Source organism: Neofelis nebulosa, chromosome 9 (assembly GCF_028018385.1).
Source record: "Neofelis nebulosa isolate mNeoNeb1 chromosome 9, mNeoNeb1.pri, whole genome shotgun sequence".
Taxonomy (NCBI): domain Eukaryota; kingdom Metazoa; phylum Chordata; class Mammalia; order Carnivora; family Felidae; genus Neofelis; species Neofelis nebulosa.
In genome coordinates this window covers 85,679,910-85,704,565 of record NC_080790.1, presented here as the reverse complement: position 1 = coordinate 85,704,565, position 24,656 = coordinate 85,679,910, and the positions used below count along the sequence as shown (strand labels likewise).

At 45.8% G+C, this 24,656-nt stretch overlaps 1 protein-coding gene across 2 annotated transcripts in view; it reads left to right on the top strand.

Annotated features, from left to right (window-relative positions):
• Positions 1-24,656, top strand: part of TGFBRAP1 (transforming growth factor beta receptor associated protein 1) — a 62,614-nt gene that overhangs the window by 11,954 nt on the left and 26,004 nt on the right. For both annotated transcript variants that reach the window (XM_058684581.1, XM_058684580.1), the window contains exons 2-4: positions 7,651-8,352; positions 18,666-18,860; positions 21,192-21,346. In XM_058684581.1, coding sequence (XP_058540564.1) covers positions 7,665-8,352; positions 18,666-18,860; positions 21,192-21,346 — 1,038 coding nt within the window. In that variant the 5' untranslated portion in view covers positions 7,651-7,664. The remainder of the gene's footprint in view (positions 1-7,650; positions 8,353-18,665; positions 18,861-21,191; positions 21,347-24,656) is intronic.

Below are 24,656 nucleotides of genomic sequence, written 5' to 3'. Positions count from 1 at the left end.
TAATATATGTAAAGGACATTTCTAAAATTTTAGTAATTCTAATAGATTTGTGAGTTTCCATGTAAACAATGATAGCATCTATAAATATTTATAGTGTTGTGTCTTTGTTTTCAGTTTTTTATAATTGTTCCTTTTTAACTGGCAAAGACTCCATGCACAGTGTTGAGTAGAGATGGTGCATTAGTTTGCTGGGCCTGCCGTAACCAAGGACCATAGACTGGGTGGCTTAAACAACATACATTAGGGGCACCTGAGTGGCTCAGTTGGTTGAGTGTCCGACTTCGCATCAGGTCACGATCTCACAGTTTGTGGGCTCGAGCCCCACATCGGGCTCCGTGCCGACAGCTCACAGCCTGGAGCCTGCGTCGGATTCTGTGTCTCCCTCTCTGTCCCTCCCCTGCTCGCACTTTGTCTCTCTCTCTCTCTCTCTCTCTCTGTCAAAAATAAGTAAACGTTAAAAAAAAATAAATAAATAAACAACATACATTTATTGCCTCACAGTTCTGGAAGGCAGAAGTCTGAGGTCCTGGTGTCTGAGGGCTCTGAGACACACTATGCTGCAGGCCCTTTCGCCTGTTTCTGGTAGCTCCAGGCGTTCCTGGGCTTATACGTGGCCACCTTCTCCCTGTGTTTTCACGTGTCTTTCCGCTATGTGTGTCCGTTTTGCGTCCAGATTTCCTGTTTATAATGACGTCTGTCACATTGTATTAGGGCTCACCCTAATGACCTCATCTTAACTTGATCATCTGCGAGGACCCTGTTTCCACATAAGGTCCTGTTTGCAAGTAATGGGAGTTAGGACTTTAACACATTTGGGGGGATGTAATCTACCCCAAACAGATGGTAATAGTCTTGTTCCTTGTTCTATGCTTTTTGCCTTTATTTTGGAAATGTGAATTAAACCAACAGATTTTATTACCTTAAGCCAATATCACATGCCATCTTATTCATACTGTGTGTCTGTGTATTCAGTGTGCTAATATTTAATACTTTAGCATGTTGATTTATAAGTGAGAATGATTAGGATTTTCTTTCTTCCCACGTCCTTATCTGGTTTGGATATTACAGTTCTACTTTATACTGGCTTATAAAATGAAGTGGGATATGTGCTCCCTCCACCCCCCCCCCCCTTTTTTTAATTCTCCAGAAGATTTATTATTTAAAACTCGTATTATCTGATTCCTAAATGTTTGGTAGAACTTGCTAAGAGAGCCATATGGACACGGTGCTTGCTTTATGGGACAGGCAGTGTCCATGAAAGCCGAGCGTAGCCGGTGTTCTTGCATTGCATATAAACTCATCCGAATCAGCTCTCCTGGGCTTCCAGAAGCCTGTCTAACTGTTGTCACAGGTCTTAAGTCAAAAACACGGAAAACATTTCTGAGGCTTATGAGTCTCTGCTGCCCAGCTCGGTATGTAGCCGAAAGAATGGGATTGTCACTTTTCAGCTGAGGTTTAAGAAGCCTAAAGAATCCGAGGCAAGATGCTAAAGCAGGAAGGCCCTTCACCAGTGGCTACAGTCATGAGCATAAAAGACAATTTTCTGTGTACACCTGCACAAGAAAATTAGTATTTTTCCACTAGTGTTTATAAAGACGCTTGCTTGGATTCTGATGTCACCCATGGCGTGTGTATGCTCTCAGTTTGGTGGAAAGTCATTGCTAATGTTTTAATTTTGTTCATTTGGTCATTACATATTGCTTTGCACTGTTACATGCTTCTTTTCCTCGTCCTTTTTCCTTAATAAGATGGGGATACTCCTGGAAAATGGAAGAGTGCCTTTTTGCTCTTGTTGTACACTGAGAAGTGTTTGTTGCATATATAATGGTATCTGTATTTAAACTGTTGCCCATGAATGTACTGATACTTTTAAGTCTCTTTCCCTCACCAGGTCTGTATTGTGTAGTTTTGAAAAAAATATGAAAAAGTTGATCTTTCATGATGGCTCAGTTGGTTAAGCGTCCGACTTCGGCTCAGGTCATGATCTCACGGTCCGTGAGTCCGAGTCCTGCTTCAGGCCCTGTGCTGACAGCTCAGAGCCTGGAGCCTGCTTCGGATTCTGTGTCTCCCTCTCTCTGCTCCTCCCCTGCTTGTTCTCTCTCTCTCTCTCTCTCTCTCAAAAAATAAATAAACCTTAAAAAAAAAAGTTGATCTTTCAATTAATAACCATTCTTTTAAGGTGACATTCTGTCAGAAAGTTTCAATTTCAAGTCAGTGTGAGATCACATAATAAAGTGTGAATTAAAATCTCTCTGACTTCAACCCCAGCAAGTTGGACTTAATGATAATAAGGAGAAGCATGGCCTATAGTTTATGTTTTCATGATTTCTATTTTAAGTGAGTTTATCCTGTGAGTTAGAGCATGGAGAAAACTTCCTGCTGCATAAAGGAATAAACCACTTGTAAGTATTAGAATGTTACTTTCTCAGCTTTCAGTAAACCCCCATGTGATTCTGTTTCAGCAGCTGTGAAGTTCATAATACAGTGTGGCTGATAATCAGGAAGCTGTGCTTTGGTTCTCCAGGACTTATTTATCCCCTAGTTCCAAGTTTGTGCCCTAAACAACGTCTCCCCAGTTCCCCCACCCCCAGCGTCTGCTAAGAACCGTTTAACTCTCTGAGTTTGGCTTTTTTAGATTCCACATACAAGTGAGATTGTGCAGTATTTGTCTGTCTTTCTCTGTCTGAGTGATCTCACTTAGCATGATGTCCTCTAGATCCAACTGTGTTGTTACAAATGGCAGGATTGCTTTCTTTTTCGTGGATGAATAATATTCCATTGTATATACGTACACCACACTTTCTTTGTCCATTCCTCAGTTGAAAGATTTTCCTGGCCTGTGAGGGGTAAGTCCCAAATCCCTGGATAGCCTAATGGAGTTCCTTTGAAGGTTACTGTGCTTTTTCCCCTGGCTGCTTTTAGAGTCCTTCCTTTCGTCCTTAAGTTTTGACAGTTTCATTTGTAATGTGTCTTTTTGCATTAATCCCTGGATAGCCTAACGGGGTTCCTTTGAAGGTTACTGTGCTTTTTCCCCTGGCTGCTTTTAGAGTTCTTCCTTTCGTCCTTAAGTTTTGACAGTTTCATTTGTAATGTGTCTTTTTGCATTGAGATAATAGGGTGATCTGTTTGCTTTGTGACGTTGGATGTCCCAATCTCTCCCTAGGCTTGGGAAATCCTCAGCTATTATTTCTTTAAATAATTTTGTGCTCCTTCCTCTCTCTCCTGAAACTTCAGGTTTTCCAGTATTTGTTCTTTTGAAGGAATCCTATTGATCGCTTAGGCTTTCTTCACTCTTCATTCTCTCCTCTTTGTCTTCCCCTAACTGGGTTGTTTGAGAATCCTCACCCTCTAGCCCATGTTTTCTGGCCTCCGTCCTCCTTACTGCAGATGCTCTGTTGCATTTTTCTTTTTAGAGAGAGAGAGAAAGCACGTGGTCAAGTGGGGGAGAGGGCAGAGGGAGAAAGAGAGAATCGTAAGCAGGTCCACGCTCAGCTCAGAGCCAGTTGCAGGGCTTAATCCTACGACCCTGGGATCATGACCTGAGCCGAGAGTCAGATGCTCAACGGACTGAACCACCCAGGCACACCGCCCCCCACCCACCCATTGCATTTTTCATTTTACTCACTGAGCTCTTCAGCAGCAGAATTTGTATTGGGTTCTTTTTTAATGATTTCCTTCTCTGGTAAAAATCTCATTTTGATCCTATGTTTTCCCAAAGTTTCATTGAATTGTCTTCCTGAGTTTCCTTTGTAGCTCACTGAGTGTCTTCAGAACAGCTACTTTGAATTTTTTATCAGCTGGCTCACAAATTTCTTGCCTTTGAACTCAGTTTGGAGGATGGTTATTCTGTCATGGCGTGTTTTCCTGGTTTGTCACGTTTGCTGTCGCTTGGCCTTGCTGCGTTCACATTTGTGGCAGCGGACAGCTTCTTAAATCTGTGCGAGTTGCCTGGAGATGGGGCATTCTGTGCACCATAGATGTCAGTGTTAAGTGGGTTTCCTCTCCGTGTGCGCGCAGATTTCCGCTCTGCTCTTCCTGCTCCCTCTTGTGGCAGGACTCTTAAGCTTTTGTGTCTTTGGTTCTTACAGTCCCACCTGCCGGCTACTGGAAACTTCTCCTTAGTTTTCCCCGAAGGTGGCACTGTAGCTCGCTTGTGGTTTCTCCCTGGCCCACAGGCAGCCTGGTGGTCCGTCTGAGCGGCTCTGTCTACTGAGCACTCCCTGGTGCTGCACGTGGAGGCACGTACAGAGCCGCTGCTCGGTGGGAGGAGGTGTGGGTCAAGTGCACGGGCATGGCGGTGGGGGGGGGGGGGGGGCACCTGGAGACACACTAGTGAGATCCCCGGATGTGGCACTCCCACAGGGCCCCGCTGGACTTCCTGCTGCACACGATACCATTAACGCCCTTTGAAATTCCCATCCGCCTCTCTCCTCTTCCCCTTCCTCCCCGCAGTCATGGACATCCAGCCTCAGTACTATGGGTCCTGCTGGAGAGCAGTGGTGAGCCGCATCTCGCACAGCTGGGGGAGCCGGGCACTCATGCACCACTGTCCGCCCCCCTCCGAGGCAGAGGTTGCCCCCGCCTGATAGATCAGCCCCCTGATTCCGTGGCGGGGCGCAGCCCTGGGAAAGTTTCTCTCTTAGAGGCTGCCTCTGCTGTGACCGAGCTCAGACTGTTTAGTGTCCGGCTTGCTCCTGCGGCCTGCTGGAATCTCCCCTTGGGAAGGCTGGCCCTCTGCACATTCTCTCTCGTGTGCCGATCCGCCCGGGTGGGCATTCTGCAGGTTTCTCCCCGGTCACAGCGAGGGGGGCCTCGGTGGGTTTGGTGGTGCCACTGATTCCGCAGCCCGTGCTGGGTTCTGGCTGCCTGTTGCTGGATGCGCAAGTGGGTGAGACTTCCCTGGGCCCTTAGTGGGTGGCGCTAGATCCCAACACCCACCAAGGGGCCTTTGTGCATGGACGTCTAATTTGTTACCGAAAGAGGGGCTGAAAGGAGGAACATCTTAGCCACCATGATGCTGACATCAGTCTCCTGCTTCTTAGAAACTACATTTAATGTTTTTTAAAGGCCTGTTGTAGGGAACTTTAGCAAGACTTGAGGAGCTGTAGTTACCAGGTAGTGAAACACTATTGCATTTCTTCAATACTGTAAAACCGTGACTTTTTAATAAACCAGATGCTTTTCTTATAGCTCTGCCTCTCCCCTGCCTCCTTCTCTGCCCACCCAGTAGTTAGACTAAATATGAGGTGTGTGTTTCTTTTCCTGTATTCTTCACCGCAGATGTGTTTAGTTTATCCCTTGTGCAAAGTGAAGACAGGCTAGAATTATGTATGGACAGTACACCTTTAAAGAGTTACATCGAGGAACTTGCTTCTGAGTGCCCGAGGCCTGTTTCCCATTCCTTCTGCAAAGGGAAAGGTACAATTCACAGTTTCAACAGTAGAATCACTCTATCTTGCCATTTTATTTGTTTGTTTGTTTGTTTGTTTGTTTCTATGTTTACTTTTGAGAGAGAGAGACAGCGTGGGAGCGGGGGAGGGGCAGAGAGCGAGGGAGACACAGAATCCAAAGTAAGCGCCAGGCTCCGAGCTGTCAGCACAGAACCCGACACGGGGCTTGAACCCGCGAACCGTGAGATCACGACCTGAGCCGAAGTTGGACTCCTAACCTGCTGAGCCCCCCAGGCGCCCGTATCTTGCCATTTTAAAGGATAGCCTTTATTAATGAATCAGTGAAGGCAGAAGTGTTCCATAATACTTAGCTTTCACAGACTTACCATTCATTGGTGTTGAAATGGAAAAAAAAATTATCGCCTGGGTTTAGTTTCGTGGTTCTTTTCGGTCATGACAAATGGATGGTAGTGTTAAAAATCCGTTGGTGTCAGAGACGGAAGCCTACTTTTCCCTCAACCCTGGACTGTCCCTGGGACCCTGTGAGTTCCCTCAGCCCCAGAGAGACGGACACGATTCCTTCTCTGTGGTGCCTTCTGAGCTTCGTGCTTTACTTTCTTGCCTCTTTTCCATAGTCTCTGCGAGGATGAGCTTGCGTAAACGAGTATGAAACTGCCTGGGCTGGAGGAGGTTGTATGTTGAGTGAGTGTCTGGCTTATGTTTCAGTCTGTCCTTCAGAAGAGATGGACACAGGTTACACGTAGCTAAGGGCAGAAGACAGCATTATTTCATTTCTTGGTGCGCGGCTTGGGAAATAAAAACTGAAAGTAGGCTGGGGCTCTGAGAGGGATGTATTAAAGATTAGATCACAATCTTGTATCGAGTACTTGCCATGTGCCAGACAGGAAGTATTTCGTGTGAGCTGACTTCCTTAAATCTCAAAATACTGTATGGAGTAGGTGCCATTATTACGTTCATTTTACAAACAAGGAAACTGAGGCATGGAGAAGCCGAGTGACTTTCCCGAGGTCACACAGCTAGTAGGGGACAGGAAGATAACTCTGATGGTGTCCAGTGGAAACACCTCATCCCCAGACCTGAGATACCCTCCTCCCTGGGGATTTTACTGACTCAAGGAAAGGGACCGGAATGCAGCTGTTGCTGCCCCTGTAGACGGGGGTGGGGGGGGGGCGGTATGAGAAATCATAGCATTCTCCATTCTTTCTCGAATAGTTTCCAGAGGTCTTCCAGCCTTGGCTAGAACGCCTGAAAGGATTAAGGAATTTAGTCTGTCTGGAGGCAGCCCTACTTCTGGGCAGCCTGGAGTGATGGAAAAGTCCACCCAGCCTCTCCTAACTGACTGTACGTCGCTTTGGAACTAGATTTCTCCCTCCTGCTTGAGCAGATCGGGGACCCTGTGTGAGTTGCCTTCCTACTGGCCAAGAGATCAGAGAAAGGCCATCTCGCTCATTTCTGCTGCCTCTAGCTTTGTGGCACGTGAAACCAGAGTCCTCTTGAGAGGAGGAAGTAGGAAGGCAGGGATGAGAGGTCGGGGCAGGGTTGAGAGGTCGGGGCAGTCTGTCGTGCAGGGGGAGTCATCGGTGAACTGACGAGCGACCTTCTCACAAACCTGCTAGGTATCCCCCCTCCTTACCTGCCAGACACGGAGATTTGAGGCACGTCTTTACCACTCTGCATGAACACGTTTCCTCGGGGAGCCAGAGAGGGTGCTGGGAAGAACCCAGAGGAGTTCAAGGTGTGGTCCCTGCCTCCGTGTTTCTGACAAGATCCGAGGGGCAGGATTTAACCACATGGCATAGTTGCGTCCCACCATTCCCTTAAATGCTAAAAAGGGGCCAGAGCAGCTCAGGGGAAGATCAATGAGGATCATTTTTGCCTTTTTCGAAAACATTTCTGTCGTGTTGTCTCCGGGTGAATACGTGTGCTTGTCTTCCGCCTGCAGGTTCATCTCCCAAGAACAATGAGGAAACTCCGTGTAAATCCCAGCTGGGTTGAGAATGGGCAGGATGGCCTCAATTAGGAGCACACGCGTGTGCTCTCCTGCTGGGGTCTCCCATTTGCCTGGTGGAAGGAGACCAGGAAGGAGAGCTTTTCTTCTCTGCACTGTTTCTTACCAGTGTCGAATGGTTTCCTTTCACTGAGGTTGTAACTGAGAAATCAGGTACATTCCCTGTGACCTGCCATGGTTCTGCTTATTGTTCGTTACCCTGAATTAACCTTCCCTTCCCTCTCCCCGCAGGTCGGCCAGCAGACATGATGAGCACCAAGGCCTTCACGTTGGTCTCTGCCGTGGAGCGGGAGCTGCTGGTAGGTGACAAGGAGCAGGGGCACATCGAATGCGTGGAGTGCTGTGGCAAGAACCTGTACGTGGGCACCAGTGACTGCATCGTCTACCACTTCCTGCTGGAGGAGAGGGCGCAGCCCGCAGGGACGGCCACGTTCTCTGCCACCAAGCAGCTGCACCGGCACCTGGGCTTCAGGAAGCCAGTGAGTGAGCTGCGAGCGGCCTCGGCCCTCAACAGGCTGCTGGTGCTCTGTGACAACTCCATCACCCTGGTCAACATGATGAGCCTGGAGCCTGTCCCCTCGGGGGCTCGCATCAAAGGGGCCGTGGCATTGGCCTTGAACGAGAACCCCGTGAGCGGAGACCCGTTCTGTGTGGAAGTCTGCATCATCTCGGTCAAGCGCAGGACCATCCAGGTGTTCCTGGTGTACGAGGACCGGGTTCAGATCGTCAGGGAGGTGTCGACGCCGGAGCAGCCCCTGGCCGTGGCTGTGGATGGCCACTTCCTGTGCCTGGCTCTGACCACCCAGTACATCATCCTGAACTACAACACGGGCGTCGCCCAGGACCTGTTTCCTTACTGCAGCGACGAGAAGCGACCCATCGTCAAGAGGATCGGGAGACAGGAGTTCCTCCTGGCAGGCCCCGGAGGACTGGGTGAGCCCCCGCCAACCTTCACCTCCCGTCTGTCCGTTCCTTTTGCCGTATCTCCGTGAACCCTTGTGGAGATCCGAGAGGGAGCGGTTAGCTGTGACGATAGATACTACACTCCTAAAGGGTGTTTGCAACACTGAGGATATGTGGCAAGATACAAACAGAACCGTGTAACCAGCATTTGCTACAGCTTCCTTAGATTGTTTTGTGAATGGAGGGTTAATGGAATAAATGGAGGCCCATCATAAAGGAAAGCCAGCCTTATTTCGTGCCAAAGAGGAGCCTGCAGGTGGCTCCGGGGAGAAAATCCCTCAAAGTAAATAACTACCAAATAAGAGTCTGTAAGCCTGCCTTACACGATTTTCTCACGTGTGTGGCTTTGTCAGTGGATTGTTTTTACTTTCCTTTATAAAGAGGAGTTGAGCTCTCTCGAAGGCATTTTCAAATGCGAAAACTTCAGTGCTCTGTCCCCAATTTTATCGACTGCAGTTTGATTCCACCACAGTTTCTTGTAGCTAGCTCCTGAAAAGGGCTCTGTTGTATGGCCTTGCTAATTCTCTGTGCTGCCTAATCGAAATTAAGACTCAGAACGGTTAATGGCATGGGTGGCTTGTACTTTCTTTCTGCCGTGGATGGCTCATTTTAGCGTTAGTGTGCGTCTGGGACATACAGGTGCTGGGGAGGGCGGGTCCCCTGACCGCTGGTACTCGCTAACCATAGTTTGGGTATAGGTGTCTCATTTCAGGGTGATGGGCACAAACATATTTTCTGGTAACAACAAAAGTTGAGGTCATGAGCTAGTGAGCGTACACTGGCTGATTTTTAGGTTTTTAAACAGATTATATTTTTTTAAATTTTTTATTAAAAAAAAATTTTTTTTAACATTTATTCATTTTTGAGAGACAGACACAGAGAGAGTGCGAGTGGGGGAGGTGCAGAGAGAGAGGGAGACACAGAATCCGAAGCAGGCTCCAGGTTCTAAGCTGTCAGCACAGAGCCCGACGCGGGGTTCGAACCCACGTACCGTGAGATCACGACCTGAGCCAAAGTCGGACGCTTAACCGACCGAGCCACCCAGGCACCCCAACGGATTTTATTTTTTAAGGAAATTTGGGGTTCACAGCAAGACTGAACAGAGAGTACAGAGTTCCCATATGCCCACTGCCCCCATACGTGCACATCCTCCTGCACTATCCACATCCCCCTCCAGAGTGGTATACTTACGATAATGGATGAATCTACACTGATACATTAACATCACCCAAAGTCCACGTTTACATTGGGGTTCACTCTTGGAGTTGTACATTCTATTGTTTGGGCAAATGGAGCCATCTTTATGGTGCGATGCAGAGTATGTTCATTGTCTTTAAAACCGTCTGTACTGCACCTGTCCATCCCCTCACCCCCAGCCTCTGGCAACCACTGATCTTTCCAGAGTGTCATACAGCATGTTACCTTTCCACATTGGTTTCTTTCGCTTAGTAGTATGCATTGAGGGTTCCTCCGTGGCTTTTCATGACTTGATAGCTCAAATTTTTACTTTCTGGGAAAAAATTCTTTATCCCAACCACCTTCTTTAACAAAAATTTCAATTTTAATGAAAAAAAAATTGTATTATGGAAAGCCTACATAAATATATATAGTAAAGAGAATATTATAATGAACTCAAATGTACCCATTCCTTGCTAGTTGTTTGATTTATGCACCTGACCGTTTCCTCTGCTCGATTATCCTAGCATCCTGGGCATCATAGCACTTTACCTATAAACCTTTCAGTATGTAGTTCTAAGTCACTTAAAAAAGGAAAAAAGAGGGGCGCCTGGTGGCCCAGTAGGTTGAGCGTCCGACTTCGGCTCAGGTCATGATCTCGCGGTCCGTGAGTTCGAGCCCCGTGTCGGGCTCTGTGCTGACAGCTCAGAACCTGGAGCCTGCTTCGGATTCTGTGACTCCCTCTCTCTCTGCCCCTCCCCCACTCATGCTCTGTCTCTCTCTCTCTCTTTCAAAAATAAATAAACATTAAAAAAATTTTTTTTTAAAAAGGAAAAAAGAGGGGCGCCTGGGTGGTTTAATTGTTTAAGCATCCAACTTCGGGACATGATCAGGTCATAATCTCACTCACAGTTCATGAGTTTGAGCCCCGTGTCGGGCTCTGTTCTGCTTTGGGTTCTGTGTCTTCCTCTCTCTGTGCCCCTCCCCTGTTCACACTCTGTCTCTCTCTCTCAAAAATAAATAAACATTAAAAAATTTAAAAAAAGAAAGAAAGCCACAACACCATTACATACCTAAAAATTTTTAACAGTAATTCCTTAATATCATCAAATATCAAGGCATGCCATATTTCTCCTGTTGGTTACATATATGCAGAGAAACATGTAAATACCTATCTACATAAATTTATGTTTTAAGTATATGTTTATTTTTCAGCTTCATTGAATCAGATTCTGCATGAGGCCAGTATACTGCAGTTGACTGATGTGTTAAGCTTCTCTTGGTCTGTGATTCCTCTTCCCTCCTTCCTTTTTGATTTTTCCTTAATTTTTTGTTGAAGAGGTTGGATCATTTCACCTATAGCATCCCACAGCCCGCATTCTGATGATCGTAACCCCTTATATTGTTTACTACGTCAGGCTGACCTTCATGTTTCCTGCCAGCCTGTAATTAGGATGACAGGTTTTATCAGATTCAAGTGTTTTTTATTGCTTGTTTTGGGGAGAGAAAAGGCTTCACGGTGGGACTTCCATACGGTTGTGTAGTTTCTTTTTTTCTCTCCGTGATGTCAGTAGCTATTGATGAGTGAGATGTAGATCCTTAAATCATGGTGGGGGCGGTTGCTAAATGGCAACATTCTGTTTCTGTCCATTCCTCCTCCATACCTTAACTAGATTGCTTCAGTGAGGAAAAACTTCTTGTATTTGGTCACCCCCAGGTATATTGTGTAAGACAGGCAGAACAAGAAGGTGATCCCTTCTCTTCCAGAATGACACTTTAAAAAGTATCATTACGCTTCATGGATTCAGACCCATATGGTATGTTTTGTCTATCTGTGCTTGGTGGGGGTTTATCCAGGTTGACTGCTGAGCCCCCTTCACATGACCCTAGAATTTTGATGTCTTCCTTGCCTTCTGGTGTGACAAGGGGTTCCAGGTTCATTTTGTGCATTTCCTGCCCTAGATCTGGTTTCAGCCATTTCTCTAAGGACCCCTGATGTTTAGAGACCACAGTCTGGGTGCTAGAGCTGCTTGCTGTGCATTGTTTTGAGGTCTCTTCAGTGGACAGGGTTAGAAGGATGCATTTTTTTAACGGTAAAGTCCATTCTGAGATCCTATTGATAGAACCACTTCAGGGCTGCAAGGGCATTGACCTCATCTGTCTCTATTCTTGTATCTCCTTTCAACCACACCAAAAATCTTAGTAAACCCCTACCTTGACATGGCTGTTCCTTTGATTTATCTCACAGGACACACAACAGAATGACAATACTGACACCATTGTTCCCATAGTGTAATGGCTGGAAAAAGTTTGATTGTTATAGTTCTTTTTGTCCTCAGGGTAGGGCATATATAACCTGTCAGGAATGTGCAGTCACATTACTGTGTTCAAAGTCCCTTGGAAGAGTTCCCCTCTGTGTGGTTATGCCACCACCTGCATATACAGTTCGATTAATTTGTTTTATTTTACTTTGGATATTTAGGAATTGCTTTATTTTATTTTATATTTTTACATGTAAATATTTATAAGGTTCCAGCTCAGGTGGATGCAGCAAGGTATATTCAGAGAGCTGCTATCCTGTCTCCTTCACTTACTCTCTTCTTCTCCCGTAGGTAACTTTTATTTTTAGAGTTTATCTTTCATTTTTATGGGAAAAATACAAACAGATGTGTAAACATTTGCATCTCCCTCCTTCTTGGCTTTTTTATTTTATTTTAATGTATTTTGGAGATCCTTTTGCCCTATAACACAGAAATATTCCTCATTTCACAGTTGCATGCTCCTTAGTTGTGTGGGGGCACCATGGTTGTTTTACATCCCCTATTGGGGCATATGGGTTTTTGCCAGTTTTATGGTATTAATAAGGACTTATCTTTTTGTATTTTCCTGATGGATCTATGGGAATGCCTTCTATAAGTAGGATCATTGAGTCAAAGTAGATATGCATGTGACTTTTGCTAGGTATCGCCATATTCCTTTGATTAGAGATTGTCCCATTTTTTAGGGCGCCTGGGTGTCTCAGTTGGTTGAGCATCCGACTTCAACTCAGGTCATGATCTCACAGCTCGTGAGTTCAAGCCCCACGTTGGGCTCTGTGCTGACAGCTTGGAGCCTGGAGCCTGCTTCAGATTCTGTGTCTCCCTCTCTCTCTGCCCCTAACCCACTCACATTCTGTCTCTGTCTCTCTAAAAAATAAATAAACATTAAAAAATTTTTTTTTTAAAAAGATCGTCCCATTTTCTGTTCTCCCCAGCAACATATGATGATGCCTGTTTCCCCTCAGCTCTGCCAACAGAGTGGAGTATGTTGTCAGACTTTTGTGTTTTTCCCAGTCTGGACATAAGAAATGGGATCTCAATGTAGTTAATTGCATTTCTCCTATTAGGAGCAAGAGTGAACATTTTTCATACATTTAAGAGTCATTTGCATTTCTTTTGATGGGAATTATCTGTTCTTTTCTCTCCCCATTTATTTTGTGTTCTTTACGTATTTAGATACCAACTTGTCTGGTGTATGTTTCAAATATTTGTTTACAGTTTTTGCTACACAAAAGCTTTTCTTCAACATTTCTATATAATCAAATGTATTAACCTTGTTTTTCACTTTATTGCTTCTTGATTTTGAGTCATAATTAGACAAGAACTCTACCACTGAACCACCAATCCAAGCAATTTTGAGTCATTGTGAGAGGTTTCCTTCTCTTCTGGTTATGGACAGATTTACCCATGTTTTCTGCTAGTACTTTTATGGCTTCCTTTTTTTTTTTTTATAGGCAGAGTATAAGGAATGGATTCAATTTTATCTTTTTCTGTATGACTGTCTGTTATGTCCACAAACTGATGGCAGAACCCACCTTCTATCACTGATTTAGGCAGCTGCCTTTAATGCACTCTCAATCTATGCCACTGGGCCCGTCTCTGGATTTTCTGTTTTGTTCTGTCAGTGTGTTTGCCTGCTTATAAACCAGTAGCTGACTGTTTCTGTTATAAAGGCTTTATAGTGAAAACATTTGACTAGTGTCACTTGTAAGTGCTTTCGTACGTTACCTGTATACAGCTTCTGTATACGGCACAGCCATCACACCATCGTTACGCGACTTCAGAAACTGAGTTCAAATAAATGAGTGTAATGACTGCAGATGCACCTTTCAACATGTGAAAGCCATATATTTTCATTTTGCTCTCGTTTCTCCCTGAAGACGGTATGTGCTCACCCCCCGTGTCCTGAGAAACCACTCTTCCCTTTTTGTGTTGGCTTACATCTTCCCATTTTCAGCAATACTTGGTTGAAATTTTCATACTGTGATTGAGCACTGTCACTTTCAACTCTGTATTTTGCTAATCCTTCTTGGAAAATGCAGACGGTTTAGCTACTCCTGACTCCATGTGGCACCCTCCCCGCTCCCAGCTCAGAGAAGGGGGTCCTCTGACATTTAAAGGGTGCACAAGTTGAAAATAATGCTTTTTTTAAAAAGATGTACAATTTACACATTTGTTACATTTGCACTTGACTCTGACAATATAGAGACAGTAGAATTTGTCACCTGCTTAGCAAGTGTATAATTAATTAGTGTGTGTTAATGACAGTGCCTTCTGTTCCTACGTGGTTTTGTGGCACCTTATGCTGTTTGACCTGGGCCCCTCAATTGCCAGTTCTTGCTCTGCTCTTTTATTCTAGTGATGTCTTCTGCTTTTTGGGTGTGTAGAAGCCTTTGTTCTTGGCCTCTGGTTTCTGCCCTTTTCATTTCGAGAACATTCATGTCAGGGCCTCTGCGCTGCATACTTCCCAGGTCGGGCGATACCCAGCCGTAAGCGGGAAATGCAGTCACCCGGATTTAATGCCAAGATGAGGCTGGACCACGTCTTGCTGTCCACGTTCCCACGAGAGTGTGCTGTTCAGAACACGGTTACTTGACGGGAAGTTTCACAGCATCTCAGGCTCGCTGTATGCTGGTCCCTCCGGGGGGTTACATTGGCCAAGTGCCTGGCTGAGTGGCGTGCCAGCACCTGTGCCCTTGGGTTCTTTTCAGCTGGCTGGCTCTCAACACACCAAAAAGTCAGGATAGTGCTAACTGAATTTCCTCCTCCAAAGCTAAGTCCTCATTCCAGATTCTTCATGCTTCCTAGAGCTCTGCACCTCGGGTTTCTCTCCAGCATTTTTTAATGCTGGCTGAATACTTGGGCGATGCAGCTGGTGGGCCAGTTCAGACTGTAATTATGTCCTCTCTGTTACTGTAAAACACTGGAAACGCCAAACCCCGTGCCTTTGGTCCCAAGTTCGTCTACCTCTGGGACAGTAGCAGACGGCTCTTACTGATCGGTTCCGCCTTCTAGCTCTGAGTTTTCTCGGTGGAGTTTTCCGTGTCTCCACTGAACTCCTGACTTCTTACCTGCTTTGGAAAGAGCTGAGATCAAAGGGGCCTCACCAGCCTCAGGAGCAGCCAGCCCTTGGTTGCGCTCTGCAGAGACGTTTTCTGGTTTCTGTCCTGTCCTCCTGTATTCCGCTGTGGCTTTGGATGTGCTCAGTGCACCAATTTGTTCCCCTTCAGGAAGCATGCTGCTATCGCCCGAGAAAGCGCTGGAACCCCAGGCTCCCCTCTCCCAGAAGTCTGTGACCTTGAGTTCGTGAAGTGCAAACATCGCCTCCTACCCGCATCCTAATCTTTGTTTCATTTTAGACTCCACGTGGTCGTGTTAATCCCGAGGCCAACAGCCGCATGGTGGCCCTTGACTCACCTTCTGTCTTGTTCCCACTGAGTCAGATGCCAGGTTCCCTGATTCAGCTCTGGAAGTCACTTCCCCTCCGTTTTGCCCCAGTGCTGGGCTGACCGAGACCTCCTTCCTGGTGGTGGGCAGCCGCCTGGCCTCCCCTGGGTCCCGCTCCTTGCACACAGCCCCTGTCCCCACTCCTGCCAGGTTGGCCTTCCGAAGCACCTGTGACGTGTGACAAACACGTTTTGTTACTTACCGCTTTATTGTTCAGCCTGACTACAGCCCGCACGTCCCATTCCAACCCCGACTTGACTTTCCGACAGGGTTCACCCTGTTCTGGCAACACATGCCCTCCCCCACTGCTGCCCCCTGTCCCGGTCACCTTCCTGGTGCAGGCTGCTGTTTGATCGCTGGGCTCTGTCTACACTTGAACTCTGTCAGCACTCGGAAAGCTTTTTACACCTTTCTGTGCCCTGGTCTTTATCTCCTGTGTGGTAATTTTTATTTTACGAATTTCCCTGTACCCCTTCACCACTTGTGAATCCTTGAAACGCTGGTCTATCACTTGGTAGCTATCTCTGTGCTCCATGTAGTAAGAGTTCACTGAATTGAAATCGCTACTTTGTGTTTGCCCTTTTTTTATATCCACAGTTAATAGGTGAGCTTTCTTCTCTGTGCGTGATGCGCTCAGCCAGAGCCACGTATTCTTTTAATGTGTTATATACTCAATTTTATGCTGTTACTAAAAACACTGCAGTGACCATCTTGGTACTTACTAATTGGCGCTAGATTTAAGAGTAGAATCAATTAAAGTGTAAGTGTATACTCAGGGGCTCCTGGGTGGCTCAGTCGGTTGAGTGTCCGACTTCAGCTCAGGTCATGATCTCACAGTTCACAAGTTCGGGCCCCACATCCGGCTCTGTGTGGACAGCTCAGAGCCTGGAGCCTGTTTCGGATTCTGTGTCTCCCTCTCTCTCTGCCCCTCCCCCACTTGAGCTCTGTCTCTCTCTGTCTCTCAAAAATAAAGAAAAATAATTAAAAATTTTTTTCAATAAAACAAAGTGTAAGTGTATATTCAGTTTTGGTAGATAATGCCAAATTATTCTCCACAGTGTGTTTTCCTTATAGCAATACTGGTGTTATCAGTCTGTAACCTTTAGCCAATCTGATGGATAAAAGTTGTTTTTTGACTGCTTTTTTTTTTTTCATTTAAATTTGTGCCCCTGGTTATTAATGAATATGAAAATCTCTTTATGAATTTACCAGCCATTTGCATTTTTTGTCTTTTGTGAATTACTAATTTATAGCCTCTCTTTCTGTGTTTAGTCTTTTTCTTTTTTTTTTTTAAATGTTTATTTTATTTATTTTTGAGAGAGAGAGAAAGAGAGAGAGTGAGAGTGTGAGGGGGAGTGGAAGAGATACAGAGAGGGAGAAAGAGAATCCCAAGCAGGCTCCATGCTGTCCGTGCAGAGCCTGATGTGGGGCTCGAACTCACAAACCGTGAGACTATGACCTGAGCTGAAACCAAGAGTCGCACACTCAACCGACTGAGCCACCCAGGCGCCCTGAGTTAAGTCTTTTTCAAAATGATCTTTGGAGACTTTGAAGGGTCAAAGGGAAATATGTAAGGTCAGAATGGTTTACCTTAGGCAGTTGTAACTCCTTCGTGGGACACATAACACACACACACACACACACACACACACACACACACACAGTAGGCTTAGTGTATTATCCTCTTTTTAAAAAAATAATTTTTTAATATTTCTTTTTTGAGAGAGAGAGTGCAGGTGGGGCAGAGGCAAAGAGAGGGGGACAGAGGATCCAAAGCAGGCCCTCCACTGAGAGCAGCGAGCCCAGTATGGGGCTTAAACCCTTAACTGCAAGAGCCTGACCTGAGCCAAAGTTGGACACTCAACCCACTGAGCTACCCAGGCACCCCAGTGTTCTATCCTTTTGTCAGAGTTTCGGTTCTTGCTACCACTTGCCCAGAGCCCGTAAGTAGCATGTTAAGCAGGGCCCAGCAGTGTTCAGAGCAGTGTCGTTCTTCATGGAGGGCCTCAGCGTGTGTCCATTGAGAGCAGGGCACATACACCCCTGTGGGTCCTGCGTGATACCCATTTTCAGCAACCGCCTAATTTAGAGGAACAGAGCTATGTCTGTACTTGGTTGGCTGCAGTATGTTTCAGTCTTTGTAACTACAGAAAATTTAGGTGAGTTGACGATTTCATGGGTTTAGGAATTTTGCTCATATGGTATAGTTGAGATATTTCCCCTTGTCCTTAATCTTAAAGCTGTCTCCAGATCTCTTCCTGTGTCTCCCCTGCCCTCTCTCCATCCTGTCTAGTAGAAACCATTTGTCGTTTGCAGTAGCAGCTGACGATTTGCAGGCACCAGCATGCTATTTTAAAGGTGTTTTATGTCAACTCGTTTGAAAACCAAGTTAAAATGAATTGACTTTCCTTCGTGAATGTATTAATTTTGGTAAACCCAGTATCTGTGGACTGTATATGTGTAGCTCATTTAGAAATGGCTAGTTTGGTGCTTTATGTACAAGACAGATAAGCAGTCATTTGACGTGGAACTTACAAACACTTAACAACAGTCTGTCTTGAAGTGCAAATCTGGTTCTCTCCCTGCATTGTAGAGTATGTATGTCCAGTAGTAGCCTTCAGCTCTGAGCAGGGCCAGCTCCTTATGGGACACCTTGTGGAGTGCCTGGCACATAGTAGGAGCTCAATAAATATCTGAGTGACAGTGTTCAGTATTCATTTGACAAGGAAGAGCTGTAACTTAGAGATGCAAGCCAGTTGGAAGACTGGATATGAGAGAGAGCTTGCGAAGCTGCTTAAATTGTTTGGAGGTAACTTTTTCCCCACAGGTGATGACATGTGCTTTATATACCTTCATGTGGGTATATGTAAACTTTTTTCAAGTTCATCTTTTAAAATTGTATTTTAAAGAGAGAGAAAGAGAGCTTAAGCGGGGGAGAGGGACAGAGGGAGAGAGAGAGAGAGAGAGAGAGAGAGAGAAAGAGAATCTCAAGCAGCCTCCACGCTCAGCACAGAGCCCAACACAGGGCTCAGTCCCACCACCCTGGGATCATGACCTGAGCCGAAATCAAGAGTCAGGTGCTCAACTGACTGAGCCACCCAGGCGCCCCTAAGTTCATTTTAAGTTAGAAGTAAATACAAGGTAGACATTCAGGGGGAGGTGGTTTTCTACACAAAAATGAAGCCATGTAGGGGTTTTCACACCAGCGTAGGGCATCATCCTTCCTCTCCTGAAATATAACGAAGGAGGGGGTGGTGTGCGTTCTGCGTCCGGACACGTCTACGGACAGAAAAAAATGACGTACTTATTTGGAGGCCCAACTGACCCTTCCTATTTTTATAGGCATGTTTGCCACGGTTGCCGGTATATCTCAGCGAGCCCCCGTGCACTGGTCGGAGAACGTGATTGGGGCAGCCATCTGCTTCCCGTATGTCATAGCTCTGGATAACGAATTCATCACGGTGCACAGCATGTTGGACCAGCAGCAAAAGCAGACCCTGCCCTTTAAGGAGGGCCACATTCTCCAGGATTTTGAAGGTACCACTTTACACAGAAATCATAATGGAATTTCATTATCAACCCTCTTGTGACATTTCTACAGTAAACGTTATTAAGGGTCCATCGGAGCCGGGCCTCATAGTAAGTTTGGAAGACGCACAGGTGACGGTGGTGCAGTCTCTGTGCTCCAGGGGCCCCGAGGTTAAAGGGAGACAGATATTTGAACAAATAGCTGCAGCAGTTTAAGAGCTTGATAAACACAAAGCAAGGCCAATTGGGAGAGCAGAGGAGGAATTGTTTCCTGGAAATATCAGGGAGGGCTTTCTGGAGGAGATGGTATTTGAGCCAAACCTCTGAAGATGCGTAGGAGTCAGCCGAGCAGATTTGGTGTGAAAGAACCTTCAGGTAGAGAGAAAGGTGCCTGCTGAGAGGGAGCCCTGGGCTTCAGGACATGCAGGCAATTCAGTGTCACTGGAGTACATCACGAGTGAGGAGGCCTGGCATGACACCAGGCTGGGGCAGACCCGGGCAGTCGGGAGGCACCTCCCCTCGTGTGCAGCCATGAGCTGGGTGAGGGATTTATTTTACTTTTCCTAAATTTTATTATGAACATTTTTTTTTAAATTTTTTTTTTAACGTTTTATTTATTTTTGAGACAGGGAGAGACAGAGCATGAACAGGGGAGGGTCAGAGAGAGAGAGACACAGAATCTGAAACAGGCTCCAGGCTCTGAGCTGTCAGCACAGAGCCCGACACGGGGCTCGAACCCACGGGCCGCGAGATCATGACCTGAGCCGAAGTCGGCTGCTTAACCGACTGAGCCACCCAGGCGCCCCTATTATGAACATTTTTAAATGTACTGAAAAGTTGAAAGAAAAACAAAGTGAGGCACCATGTACCATTGACCTAGACTCAACACTTGTAAACATTTTGCTGAGCTACTTAAAAACAAGTAAAAGACATCATGCCATTTAATCCGAAATAGTTCAGTGTGCAATCTCCTAAGAATTAAGGTATTTCCCCATGTAACCACAAAGCCCTTTTCACACCTTAGAAAGTGAGCCATGTTCAGATTTCCCCAGTCGTCCTATGAATGCCTTGTATGATATTTTCTTCAAACCAGGAACTGATCTAGATTTATATGTTACATGTGCCACTTAAGGATGTTAGCTCACCAAACATCACCCTTCCTGTTCTGGATGCTGGGGATATAAACTTACTAAGACTCTCGGCCCCCACATTAAGCATGGCATATCCAGTCGGGGGCCCTGACACATGCATCAGGAGTGCGTGTTTCGTAACAATATCACGGTGCCGTGTACATCGAGGGGCAGAGGTGGGCACGGGGTCACAGGCACATAGAGGCTGCCTACATAACCCGCTGTAGGTGCAACCAAGGGGAGACTCCTTGGGAAAGGGGACCCCAGTGCAGAGAAGGGACAGCATCTCCTCTGAGTATGAGAAACGTTACTTCGGCCGTGATATAGAAGGCAAATAACCTGGACAAGAGAGCAGAGCAGAAAGACTTAGGAAGATGTGACAGTAATCCAGGGAAGGAAAGATGAGGCCTTCAGGCAGTGGGGCCAGAATGGAACAGTGGGTTCCCAGGAGAGAAAAGCGGAGGATCAGAGAAGGGTTGGCTGATACCCAGTCATCCTTCAGACAGGAAGAGAAAATCGTTCTGTTGCTTGCTGCGGACAGGTGATGGTTTGCTTCAAGAGCATCTCCAGACGGGAGCGGAACTCAAGGCTTCGGAGCCGGAGCGCAACTTGCTTTGCAGCTCTAGCTTTGTGGACTGTCTGCACCGGGTCTCCCAAGTAAAATGAGGGCGATGGGTGATGGGGTTGGCCACAGGTCAGGTGAACTCACGGGGCTGCAAGGAAATGATTGAGGTCACGCCAAGACCTGGGCGTATTAGGGTGGGAAGTGAGTGTGAAGTACGGTTCAGAATGTTGTGTCGTATAATTTTAGTTTCCTATAAACTATCATGGAAAGAAAAGAATTCTTAAAAAACATTTTAGGGGAAGTATATAATAATTTTCACTGATCATTTGCCATAATTGATCTGTACAGCTTCTTTGGGCTTTATGTTATGTACCTACTCAACTGATTTTAAATTTACCCACACTTTTGAATAAATGGCAAAAAAGCCTGTCTCGTACTTTGGAAATGTGGTATTAGTGTCCCCCCCCAACTTTTTCTGACCATTGGCAGTATGTGAGGAAGAAAAGAGAAGCACTGTAATTGATAATTTCTGAAGGGATTCTGTGTTGAGAGAACTGTGATGAAATCAGTCATCAGATCCGTAACGATCCTATTGGGAAGAGCGTGTGTTCTTTCTCTTTCCAACACTGTTGATTTTTTTCCCAGGAAGAGTGATTGTCGCCACAAGTAAAGGAGTTTACATCTTGGTTCCGTTACCCCTGGAAAAGCAAATACAGGATCTTCTAGCAAGCCGTAGAGTGGAAGAGGCTTTGGTTTTAGCCAAAGGAGCCCGGAGGAACATTCCAAAAGAAAAATTTCAGGTTTGTAATTAGCTGGTTACAAGAAAGCATGCCTCTAAGTCACCGGTTAAGAAACACTCAGATTTCATTAACGTACGTCGGCCCTCCCGATGCACCACAAGATTGCTTTCACGTCTGTTAGTTTACTTCCTCAGCCTGTTCACATCATACAGATATGGAGGCAAGTTGCATTCAGACAGCTGGACCAAGGTCTCACTGCTAACAGAGGCCGAGTAATTCCTGTGTCTGACGTATATAACACGTTGTGTTTCTAGTCAACTTTCTTCTTCTGTGGGCCTTCAGAGAGGGGTCGGGGGATAGTTCTCATAAAGGGTAACGACGTCAGCTTCGTTTGTCTCCTAATTTAGAATTTGTGTTTGTTGGGATGGGGTTCAATTTTAAAAGTTTAGATTTATCTAAACTATAGGAAAAGCTTTGTGAGCCATGCTCATAAACTACCTAAGACTGCAGAAATCCATCTGGTTAATTTCCATAGAAGGACACTTTTAATGCCCTTGAGGCACCAACTTTAATGTGGTTGGTATGATAAATAAAACCAATCTAAGAATCATAAGGTATTCTTACATCCAGTGGAATCAGGTTCCCTAAAAATTGCTTCTCGGTCAGTCGTTAGTTAGTTCACATTACTCTACATATTTGAAAATAATGAAACATAGTAGGGTGTGTGTATGCTTCATTGAATATGGAAACTGATCATGAAAAGTTCTCATGACTTAATCATGATCCCTTGATGGTTACCCAGCAGTCAGATTTCCACATGACTAAGTGATTGTTGTGGAGTGAAGTAATGCCTTCTGGCCTCAATTGCTTTAAGCTGTCAAATGAAAGAAGACCAGACGTGTAATTTATGGTTATGGGTATGAAAGAGAGCTTTTTTTTTTTTTTTTTTTTTTTTTGAGTATAGTGGACATATAATGCTATGTTACTTTTAGGTGTACAACATAGGGATTCAGCTTCTCTAAATGTTATGCTGTGCTCACCAAAGTGAAGAGACTGTCTCTTCTATGTTGAAAGATTGATGAGCCTTCCCTCTTTATTCCCGACTTTTTAAAATTTCAGTCCAAGTTAGTTAACATATATAGAATTTAGTGATTCATCGCTTACATATAACACCCAGTGCTCATCCCAACAGGTGCCCTGCCCTCCTTAAATGCCCATCACCCATTGACGCCATCCATCAGCCCTCTCAGTTTGTTCTCTTGTATGTAAGAGTCTCTTATGGTTTGTCTCCTTCTCTGTTTTTATCTTTTCCTTCCCTTCCCTTCCCATATGTTCATCTGTTTTGTTTCTTACAGTCCACATATGAGTGGAATCATATATTTGTCTCTCTCTGACTGACTTATTTCGCTTAGGATAATACATTCTAGTTTCATCCACTTTGTTGTAAATGGCAAGAGTTCATTGTTTTTGATCACCGAGTAATATTCCATAGTATACATATACTAAATTCTTTATCCGTTCATCAGTTGATGGACATTTGGGCTCTTTCCATAATTTGATGATTGTTGATAACACTCCTTTGGATAAATACCTACTCGGGCAATTACTGGGTTGTAGGGTAGTTCTCTTTCTAATTTTTTGAGGAACTTCCATACTGTTTTCCAGAGTGGCTGCACCAGTTTGCATTCCAACCAACAGTGCCAAAGGGCTCCCCTTTTGGGGCACGTGGGTGGCTCAGCCGGTTAAGTGCCTGGCTCTTGATCTCGGCTCAGGTCATGATCTCACAGTTTGTGTGTTTGAGCCCCACATTGGGCTCTGTGCTGACAGTGTGGAGCCTGCCTGGGATTCTCTCTCTCCCTCTCTCTCTCTGCCCCTCCTCCACTCTCTCTATCTCAAAATGAAAAAATAAATAAACAGCTTCATAGTTTACCAAAAAAAGGGGAGGCTCCCCTTTCTATACACCCTCGCCAATATCTGTTGTTTCCTGAGTTGTTCGTTTTAGCCATTCTGATAGGTGGGAGGTGGTATCTCATTGTGGTTTTGATTTGTATTTCCCTGATGATGAATGACGTTGAGCCTCTTTTCATGTGTCTATTGGCCATGTGCATGTCTTCTTTGGAAAAGTGTCTGTTCATGTCTTCTGCCCATTTCTTCACTGGATTATTTGTTTTTTGGGGGGTTGAGTGTGATCAGTTCTTTACAGATTTTGGATACTAACTTAATATCTTCTCCCATTCCGTCAGTTGCCTTTTGATTTTGTTGATGGTTTCCTTCCCTGTGTTCCTGATTTTTGAAAGTGAGACCAATCTCCTAGTGTTCAGCAGGGGGCAGCAGAGGCAAAAAGAAGAGAGCTCTTCAGTTCAGGACTGGTGCTGTGCTGAGTATACTTGCCTCTGCAGCCTGTGCATCAGCTCCTGGTGGGGTGGCCAGGCTAAGAAGTGTCAGGATCAGACCTCCGGAGACTCTGAGGCCTGCCCCTGCCCTGCTTGCTCTCAGCCCCGTGAGCTGCCCCAGTGGACGTGTTGGGTGTCTAGGTGGGCCACACATCGGGGTGCCCCCTCTTTGCATACACACATGTGCACACGTTAAGTGTGCAGCATTTTCTTATGGGAAGGTGCAGTGTTCTTTGTGTGATCTTTTCTCCCTCGCCTCTCCTTTCACCAAGTAGCGATGTCCAGTCGATATTTGGCTCATATTAGTCATCGTCTTGCTCAGGTGTCATCCGAGTGTCATCTTAGTTTCTCATTTGGAGTTTTTTCCTTTCTAACATGCTCCCTGCCGTCTCCTGGTTGCTGCAACCTTGTATATCCAGACCTGGAAATACAGCTTCAGAATGATCTCGAATTCACCCCATATTCCCAGTGTCTTTTGCTACTGCTGACAATGCAGACCCTTCTCCTATTTTGTATGAATTATTTTAACTGCCTCCTTTGTGTGTGTGTGTGTGTGTGTGTGTGTGTCTGTGTGTGTGTTTGGTCCATACTCCATGCCACTGTGGGAATGATCTTTTTGAAATACAGACTCCTTTGCCCAGAGTGCTCCAGTGGGCACCTCATCCACACTTTTTTTTCCTTCCCCTTTTAAAGAGAGCACATGCGTGAGTAGGGGGCGGTGGGCAGAGAGACAGAGGGAGAGAGAATCCCAAGCAGGCTTCACATTCAGTGCAGAGCCCTACGTGGGGCTTGATCCCACGAGCCTGGGATCATGACCTGAGCTGAAACTAAGAGTCAGACACTCAACCGACTGAGCCACTCAGGTGCCCCTCATCCGCACCCTTGAAGCGCCTGTGGTCTGGCCCAACCCACTTCCATGAACCCGCATTCTGCCTGAAAGGGTAGAGGGGGCAAGGGAGCCAACAGTTCTTGAGCCC